This window comes from Mus caroli, chromosome 5 (assembly GCF_900094665.2).
Source record: "Mus caroli chromosome 5, CAROLI_EIJ_v1.1, whole genome shotgun sequence".
NCBI classification, from domain to species: Eukaryota; Metazoa; Chordata; class Mammalia; order Rodentia; family Muridae; genus Mus; species Mus caroli.
This window is the reverse complement of record NC_034574.1, coordinates 122697285-122706220: the sequence shown is the minus strand read 5'-3', so window position 1 is coordinate 122706220 and position 8936 is coordinate 122697285. Positions and strand designations below refer to the sequence as shown.

Genomic DNA, 8936 nt, shown 5'->3' with positions numbered 1-8936 from the left:
AAAAAAAAAAAAAAGTGTCTTTCTTTTTCTCAATAAGCTGTCTCTATTCTCTTAGAAAACAAAACACACTCCCCTCCCCCCCCCCAAGAAAAACCCACTAACCTCTAAGGACACCAGATACACGTGTGGTACACAAACATACATAAGGGTGAAACGCTTGTACTCCAATAAAAATAAAATTGGTCAGGAAATGAAAGGCATGGATGCTCTGCCATATGGGGAGGAGCTAAGGGCTGAGAAACTGGAAGGGGGGAGAGTTAAGAATACAGCGCATGGGCATGATGGCACAGACCAGACCTGAAACCCTGCACTTGGGAAGTCGAAAGATCAGGAGTTCAAGATCAGTTTCAGCTACAGGCAAGTTCAGGGACAGCTTAGGCTCCATGAGACTCTTAAGCCAAAAGAAGAAGCCAAAGAGTCGTCGCCGCCAGCCATCATAGGCAGAATAACAACAAATACAGAAGGGGTGGTAGCTGGCTTGTTGATGGACAGCCGAGGGAGGAGCTGTGTGATGTATGCAGGAAGCTCACCCTGGAAGGAGGGGCAGGAAGGTAAGGGAGTCCCCAGGGATGGAAGGGTACCACAGGATGCAATAGTACCAGGAGGAAAGTGCGAAGCTTTCCTTCTTTGCCACAAGTGCAGAGAAAACACAGAAGAAAAGCAAGGGTTGGAGAGATGGCTCAGCAGTTACCAGCACTGGCCGCCCTTGCAGAGTTTGGTTCCCGGCACCTGCATGGCGGCTCCCAACTGCTCTAATCCAGTATCTCAGGCTCCCTCTTCTTTATCCCTCTTTCCTCCTCTGCAGGTACCTGCATTAGTGTGCACATACCCACAGACAACCCTGCCTGCTTTTTTTCCACCTTTTTTCTTATAGTATTTCAAGACAGCGTTCCTCGGTTTTAGCTCTGGCTGGTTTGGAACTACAGCGGTGGCCCAGGCCTTTAATCCCAGCACTCAGGAGGCAGAGGCTGGCAAATCTCTGTGAGTTGGAGGCCAGGCTGGTCTACAGAAATAGTTTCAGGACAGCCGGAGCTAAAACAAAAACAAAAACAAAAAACAAAAAACCCTGTCTTGGAGAGAGAGAGAGAGAGAGAGAGAGAGAGAGAGAGAGAGAGAGAGAGAGAGAGAGAAAGGAAAAAGAAAAACAAGGAAAGAAAAACAAAGGAGAGCCGAGCGTGGTGGTTCAGGCCTTTAATCCCAGCACTCGGGAGGCAGAGGCAGACAGATTTCTGAGTTCGAGGCCAGCCTGGTCTACAAAGTAAGTTCCAGGACAGCCAAAGCTATACAGAGAAACCCTGTCTGGAAAAAACCAAAAAAAAAAAAAAGAAAGAAAGAAAGGGAAAAAAGAGGCGGGAGGAGTGGGAACTTGCCTGCTTCTTTTTGTACCCCCTTCAGAGGTGTTTGGGATCCCCCTGAGATCCACGTGACCATGACCCGGGATGACGCCCTCCCTGACTCGCATTCTGCACAGACTTTCTACGAGAACTATGAGCCCAAGGAGATCCTGGGCAGGTAAGACCAGGACCACCAGCGACAGACAGTTCCTGACCTCAGCTCTGATCGCAGATTGGCTCCACCCTCCTCACTAATCGATTTCTGACCCCTTAGTTCCTCCCCGTAGGGTGAGAGGGGAAGCCTGTGTTACAGTCCAGGGCCTTTGGTGTCCTGCTTGATTTCATTTCTGTTTTCTGAGTACAAGTGTTTCGGCTGTGTGCATGTTTGTGCACCACATGCGTGTCTGGTGTCCGTCAGATCCCCTGGAGTTCCAGAAAGTTGTTAGTGATCATGTGGGTGCCGGGAACTGACGCTAGGTTCCCTCCAGTCCCTGTACGGTAGCCTTTGGTCAAGGCTGGAATAAGGAGTCTCAAAGCCATCTGTTCTCTGCCCCCAAGGGGAGTCAGCAGTGTGGTCAGGCGCTGCATCCACAAACCCACATGCCAGGAATACGCAGTGAAAATCATTGACATCACCGGAGGAGGAAGCTTTAGCTCTGAGGAGGTACAGGAGCTTCGGGAAGCCACCCTGAAGGAGGTGGACATCCTGCAGAAGGTCTCAGGACACCCCAACATCAGTAAGTGTATCCTTCAAACTCCCCTATTCCTCCGGGCACAAGCCACGGTAGCGTGCTTTATAGTGAGAGATTCTGCCCTAATAACTCAAGTCAGGGTGTTAAGTAAGAGCCACCTTGTGTGACGAGCTCTACCCATTCAAGGGCATCTTGCTCAGTGGCTCTGCCAGCCTATTACTGAGGCTCGAGGTGCCTCCCTCATTACTCAGAATGGGTACAGCCAGTGTTGGGAGTAGGGCAGGTGGGAAAGCGGGGTATGAAGCCCCTGGTCCTTCCCACACCACAGGGATTGCCTTGGAAACCCCAGCACCTTCCCACCCCTGCCTTTGAAGTCAGTCTGCCCTGTGGCCGGTGCCAAGGCTCCTGTGATCCTTGAGACTAGCTAGCCTTTTCCGTTTCAGTACAGCTGAAGGACACTTACGAGACCAACACTTTCTTCTTCTTGGTATTTGATCTGTAAGTACCCAACCCTGGAGCCACTATTATCCTGGGGCTTATGAGGCCCTCCAGCAATCCTCACCAGGGTGCCAGCCAACATCAGCCCCCATGGTGAGACACCAGACAAAGACAACAGTTGATTCAGGGCCACACTGCCAGGTTTGAAACTTGGAGTACCACTTATGGGAGATATATATATATATATATATATATATATATATATATATATATGTGTGTGTGTGTGTGTGTGTACATATTCCTTTTAATTGTATATATTTTAAAGGATTTATTTATTTATTTTATGTATGTGAGTACACTGTAGTTGTTCAGATGGTTGTGAGTCTTCATGTGGTTGTTGGGAATTGAATTTTAGGACTTCTGCTCACTTCCCTCAGCCCTGCTTGCTTGGGTCAACTCCACTTGCTTAGTCCCTGCTTGCTCTAGCCCAAAGATTTATTTATTATTATACATAACTACATTGTAGCTGTCTTCTGACTCACCAGAAGAGGGTGTTATATCTCATAATGGGTAGTTATGAGCTACCATGTGGTTGCTGGGATTTGAACTCAGAACCTTCAAAAGTCAGCCATCTTGCCAGCCCTTTTTTTGAGACAGGGTTTCTCTGTGTAAAAGCCTTGGCTGTTCTAGAACTTGTTCTGTAGACCAGGCTGGCCTTGGGCTCACAGAGTTCCTCTTGTTTCTGCCTCCCAAGTGCTAGGATTAAAGACATGAACCACCACCAGCAGCTTTATGATCAGTCTTTATATAAAAAAATTTAAGCCAGGTATTAAACCATACCTTTAGTCCCAGCACTTGGGAGGTAGAGGTAGGCAGATATTACTGAGTTTTAGACCAGCCTGGTCTACAAAGTGAGTTCCATCAGAGAAACCCTGTTAAAAAAGAAAAGAAAAGAAAAGAAAAGAAAAGAAAAGAAAAGAAAAGAAAAGAAGAGAAAAGAAAAGAGAAAAAAGAAAAAAGAAAAGAAAAGAAAAGAAAAGAAAAGAAAAGAAAAGAAAAGAAAAGAAAAGAAAAGAAAGGAGGAAAAAAAAATCCTTCTAGTGAGGCCATGCATGCCTTTAATTCCAGCCCTTGGGAGACAGAATCTTGGTGAGTTCAGGACCTGCCTGGTCTACACAGTGAGTTCCAGGCTAGCCAAAGTGTATACAGAGACCCCCATCTCAAAAACAGAGAACAGGCCTGGTGTGGTGGTGCACGCCTTTAATCCCAGCACTTAGGAGGCAGAGGCAAGCAGATTTCTGAGTTCGAGGCCAGCCTGGTCTACAGAGTGAGTTCCAGGTCAGCCAGGGCCGCACAGAGAAACCCTGTCTGGAAAAACCAAAAACAAACAAACAAAAACAAAAAAACAGAGGACAGTAAGAAGGGGATGAGCAGGTGGGGAGTAAGAACAGGAGGGAAGAGAAGGGAGGGGAAGAGAGAACTGCACTTCAAATCCTGCCTGGGAGGTCCACATTTGCAGTGCCAGCCAGAGGCTGAGGCAAGAGCATCAAAAGTTTGAAGCCAGTTTGTGCACATTATCCCAGAAAACAAAAACAAAAACAAAAACAAAAAAATTTAATTTGATCTTTTTCCCTTTCTGACCTAGAACGTGGTCTCTTCTAGAGCAATCTAGTTTTACCCTGGAGGGCTCCTGGGGACACCAGTAAAAATAGCTTCTCCAAGCCACTTCACTAAAGGTTAAAGACATTTGAGCTGTCCCCAAAGGTTACACAGGACAGAGTCCTGTGAATACAGCAGCATAGCTGCCACTGGGCAGGGGAGAGAGCCTTACTAGGGCCAGTCCTGTGGTTAATTAGGAAAAGATAAAACTAGGTACCTTGGGGCTGGAGAGATGGCTCAGTGGTTAAGAGCACCGACTGACTGCTCTTCCAGAGGTCGTGAGTTCAATTCCCAGCACCCACATGGTGGCTTACAACCATCTGTTATGGGAGCTGATGCCCTCTTCTGATATGTCTGAAGACAGCTACAGTGTACTCCTATACATAAAATAAATAAATGATTCTTTAAAAAGAAAATCCAAACTTAGGCAAGCCTGTAGGGCATTTTCAAGTGCTGGAGCTAAAGGTGTGTGCCCCCAGATCTGGCCTGTGTCTTCATTATTTAAACCATTTGTTTTGATTATCATTGATGTGTGTGTGGTGTGTATGTGTGCAGGTGTGTCTGTATGTGGGTATGTGCAAGTGAGTGTCGGTGCCTATGCAGACCACAGGCTCTCTTGAATCCTCTGGAACTAGACTTATACACAATTGTTAGTGCCTTGACATGGGTGCGGGGAACCGAGCCCAGCTCCTCCAGAAGAGCAGTCAGTGCTCTTAACTGCTGAGCCATCTCTCCAGCCCCCGTTTCTGTTTTTCTTCTTCTTCTTTTTTTTAAATTTAATTATTATGTATACAGTATTCTGCCTGCCAGAATGGGCATCAGATCCCATTACAGGTGGTTGTGAGGCACCATGTGGTTGCTGGGAATCGAACTCAGGACCTCTGGAAGAGCAGTCAGTGTTCTTAACCACTGAGCCATCTCTCCAGCCTGTTTCTTCCTTTGTTTTTGTTTTTGTTCTTGTTTTTGTTTTTGAGACAGGGTCCCATGTAGCTCGAGCTAGCTTCCAACTCACTATGAACTCCTGATTCTCCTGTGTCCATGAGGATTACAGGCATACGCCTCCACAGCTGGCTTTTAAACTTATGATGGGAAGACTTTGCCTTCCCAACACTTACACGGTTGATTCTTCCCCTTTGCTTCCTGGCCAAAAAAAAAAAAAAAAAAAAAAAAAAAATCCCAACTCCTCTAGATCTGGTTTTAGGGGTCCTGGGTCAGAGACTCAGATGCCTAACCTCTGCCCCCAGCACCAACAGATCCCAGGGTGCCATGAATGTTCATAGGCAGGGACACCATATTTTCCTAGCTTCTTGCTTTTCTTCCAGTTCTTCCCAGACAACTCCTCTACGCCCTCCCCAGGTTCCTTTCCTCAGAGGATCAGTCCACCTCGCCCTCGGCAGCAGCAGGGTGGGAACACAGATCTGGGGACAAGTAAGGCGCTGGTGGTCTTGGAAACGCTTTGTTCCCACAGGATGAAGAGAGGGGAACTCTTTGACTATCTCACTGAGAAGGTCACCTTAACCGAGAAGGAAACCAGGTAAGGCGCATGCGCCTTCTGCACTAGTACTAGCATCGAAGCCGTCTGGCGGGAGGCCTGGCGAGCATGTTTTAGACGGAGAGATGGCTCAGTGGATAAGAGCAGTGACTGCTTTTCCTGAGGTCCTGAGTTCAATTCCCAGCAACCACATGGTGGCTCACAACCATCTGTAATGCCTTCTTCTGGTGTGTCTGAAGACAGTGACAGTGTACTCACATATATAAAGTAAATACATCTTTTTTTTTTTTAAGAGAAAGCTTCTCTTAAACAACAGCAACATAAATAAAATAAAAATAATAAGCCAATGCCATGCATCTCCCTCCAGAAAGATCATGCGGGCCCTGCTGGAGGTGATCTGTACCTTGCACAAACTCAATATTGTCCATCGGGACCTGAAGCCAGAGAATATCCTTTTGGATGACAACATGAATATAAAGCTCACAGACTTCGGGTTTTCCTGCCAGCTGCAGCCAGGAGAGAAGCTCCGAGGTCTGGTACTATGGCCTTGGCCCATAAAGGGGCCTCAGGGGTGGAGATTGCATGATTTTCTCCCCAGAATAAGAATTCTAGCATGTCAGTGGCTAATGAGATGGCTCAGTGGGTCAAATGAGGACACAAGCATGAGGACCTGAGTTCGAATCCCCACAGCCCATGTAACTCCAGCAATAGGCTGGCAGCTAGGAGGATCCCTCGCGGTTGCTGGCTGGTCTACCTGAATCAGTCAGCTTCAGGCCAGTGAGAGATCCTGTCTCAAAAAGCAAGGTGGAAGCCGGGCGTGGTGGCGCACGCCTTTAATCCCAGCACTTGGGAGGCAGAGGCAGGCGAATTTCTGAGTTCCACTGAGCCAGGTTCCCACCACCTGAGCTCCACGCCCGGGTGCCTAAAAGGACCTAGGAATCCACAGGTGACCCTCTGAGCCTGTGTATTCTGCTGTTACTATTGAGTGTAAAATAGGAGAGCCCTCCCAAGCACTGTTTTTGTCCTGTCTCTTGGCTCTCTTGAGTAACTTCTTCCAAGGGAGGGCCCCTGGTGTCCTGTCCTGATAGCAGCCCTTCCCGCAGAGGTTTGTGGGACTCCCAGTTATCTGGCCCCTGAAATCATACAGTGCTCCATGGACGACGGCCATCCTGGCTATGGGAAGGAGGTGGACATGTAAGTGAGCTGGGGGGCGGGGGAGGGTGGAGAGGTGGGTACAACTATGGCCTGACCCCAGTGAGACCACTCCTGCACGCCTCCCCTACCCGTGAGGCTAAGGGTGACACGAGGCCCCGCCCACCCTCCAGGTGGAGCACAGGCGTCATCATGTACACTCTGCTGGCTGGCTCCCCGCCTTTCTGGCACCGGAAGCAAATGCTGATGTTGCGGATGATCATGGACGGCAAATACCAGTTTGGCTCACCAGAGTGGGATGACCACTCTGACACAGTGAAAGACTTGGTGAGAGGCCATGGCCGCCCGCTCCCCAGATGTCAAGGGACAGGAGCATGTCCCAGAGTGGAGGGATCACTGTATCTGTCTCAATGATGTTAATGAAATACCTAGCAAAAACCACTGAAGGGCCGGGAAATGGTGGCACATGCCTTTAATCCCAGCACTTGGGAGACAGAGGCAGTCAGATCTCTGAGTTCGAGGCCAGCCTGGTCTACAAAGTGAGTTCCAGGACAGCCAGGGCTACACAGAGAAACCCTTTTTCGAAAAACCAAAAACAAACAAACAAACAAACCCCAAAAATATATATAATAAACCTACTTAAGGAAGGAAGGGTTTGTTTATGGCTACAGATATGTGAGGACCATCACAGTCAGGAAGCAGAGGGAGACTAATGTTGGGGATTAGCTAGCTCACTTTCTCTTTTCCATCCAGGACCCCAGCCCATGAACTGGAACCACCCACATTTAGGGTGTAGCTTTTCACCTCAACCTGTGTGCGTAATCCCGCACAGACAGGTCCAGAGACCTGCTTCCATTGTAGTCCTAAATCCTAGCAAGTTGGCAATCAGGACTGACACTCACACCCCAGTGTTTTCCAGAACGCTGCCGTGGTATTCTCAGGTCCCTTATGATCTCCCAGGTGTCTCGATTCTTGGTGGTGCAACCTCAGGACCGCTGCTCGGCGGAAGAGGCCTTGGCACACCCTTTCTTTCAGGAGTATGTAGTAGAAGAAGTACGGCACTTCAGCCCCCGAGGGAAGTTCAAGGTACTGAAATTTAACCTTCCTCAAGGTTCTTGGGGGAGGCTGCTGTTGGCTCCTGCTGGCACCAGGCTCCCAGAGCTTTAAGCTATGGGGGAATGGCTTGTACCCACTGTTCCAATTCAATTTCTGGTTGCAGGGAATGTCAGCTAACTGACCCTGTTACCTAAATCCCTACAGATGCTTGTAGCCTGGGAATAGGGGACATCATGAAGGGCAGGCACCCCCAAAGCCAGCTAAGGCTTCCCCGACAAGCTTTGCTGTGGGCTGAGGGTTCTCAGTGCTGCCCCCTGCAGGTGATCTGTCTAACTGTGCTGGCATCAGTAAAGATCTACTACCAGTACCGTCGGGTGAAGCCGGTAACCAGGGAGATCGTCATCCGAGACCCCTACGCCCTTCGGCCGCTGCGGAGGCTCATTGACGCCTACGCTTTCCGTATCTACGGCCACTGGGTGAAGAAAGGGCAACAGCAGAACAGAGCCGCCCTCTTCGAGAACACGCCCAAGGCCGTGCTCCTCTCCTTGGCTGAGGAGGACGACTTCTGAGGGGCAGCGGGGCCCAGGGGAAAGCAGACAGAGGGACTTGTGAGAAGAGGATGCCCCGAGTAGCCTTCTGCAAAGGAATAGGTGGCCCTACTCCGTGCTCTCAAAGGCTCGCCACTAGAAGCACAGGGTGTTCCCATTAAACAGCAGTAATTACAGCTGGAGCTAGATGTGCTGTGGCATGTGCCTGTTGCCCCGAGACAGTAGGATCCCAGGTTCTAGACCAGCCCGGGGAAGTTTAGTGATGCTTATTTCAAAATAAAAATAAGGCTAGGAATGTAACCCTGTGGTGAGTGTAAGACCTCCAAATTCAACCTCTCTGGTACAGCAAAAATAGATAATAAATAAACAAATAAATAAATCCAACGCAGCTGAGACCGTGACAGGCAGACATGGAAGGGCAAAGAGCACGTATATTCTGGGAGCTATAAGCCTTCTGGCTTCTCTACTGTGCACCTTTGTCGATGTCTATAGTTTTCTTCTTCTTCTTTTTTTTTTTTTTTTTTTTTTTTTTGTAGCTCTGGCTGTCCTGGAACTCACTTTGTAG

At 48.7% G+C, this 8936-nt stretch overlaps 1 protein-coding gene across 2 annotated transcripts in view; it reads left to right on the top strand.

Annotated features, from left to right (window-relative positions):
* Positions 1 to 8858, top strand: part of Phkg1 (phosphorylase kinase catalytic subunit gamma 1) — an 11926-nt gene extending 3068 nt beyond the window's left edge. Inside the window, exons 2-10 of one of the 2 annotated variants that reach the window (XM_021163296.2) lie at positions 1396 to 1512; positions 1893 to 2071; positions 2470 to 2524; positions 5592 to 5657; positions 5983 to 6146; positions 6719 to 6809; positions 6941 to 7094; positions 7728 to 7853; positions 8144 to 8858. In XM_021163296.2, the coding sequence (XP_021018955.1) occupies positions 1430 to 1512; positions 1893 to 2071; positions 2470 to 2524; positions 5592 to 5657; positions 5983 to 6146; positions 6719 to 6809; positions 6941 to 7094; positions 7728 to 7853; positions 8144 to 8392 (1167 nt within the window). In that variant the 5' untranslated portion in view covers positions 1396 to 1429 and the 3' untranslated portion in view covers positions 8393 to 8858. The remainder of the gene's footprint in view (positions 1 to 1395; positions 1513 to 1892; positions 2072 to 2469; positions 2525 to 5591; positions 5658 to 5982; positions 6147 to 6718; positions 6810 to 6940; positions 7095 to 7727; positions 7854 to 8143) is intronic. The other variant, XM_029477011.1, reaches the window with a different exon arrangement.
* The last annotated feature ends 78 nt before the right edge of the window (positions 8859 to 8936 follow it).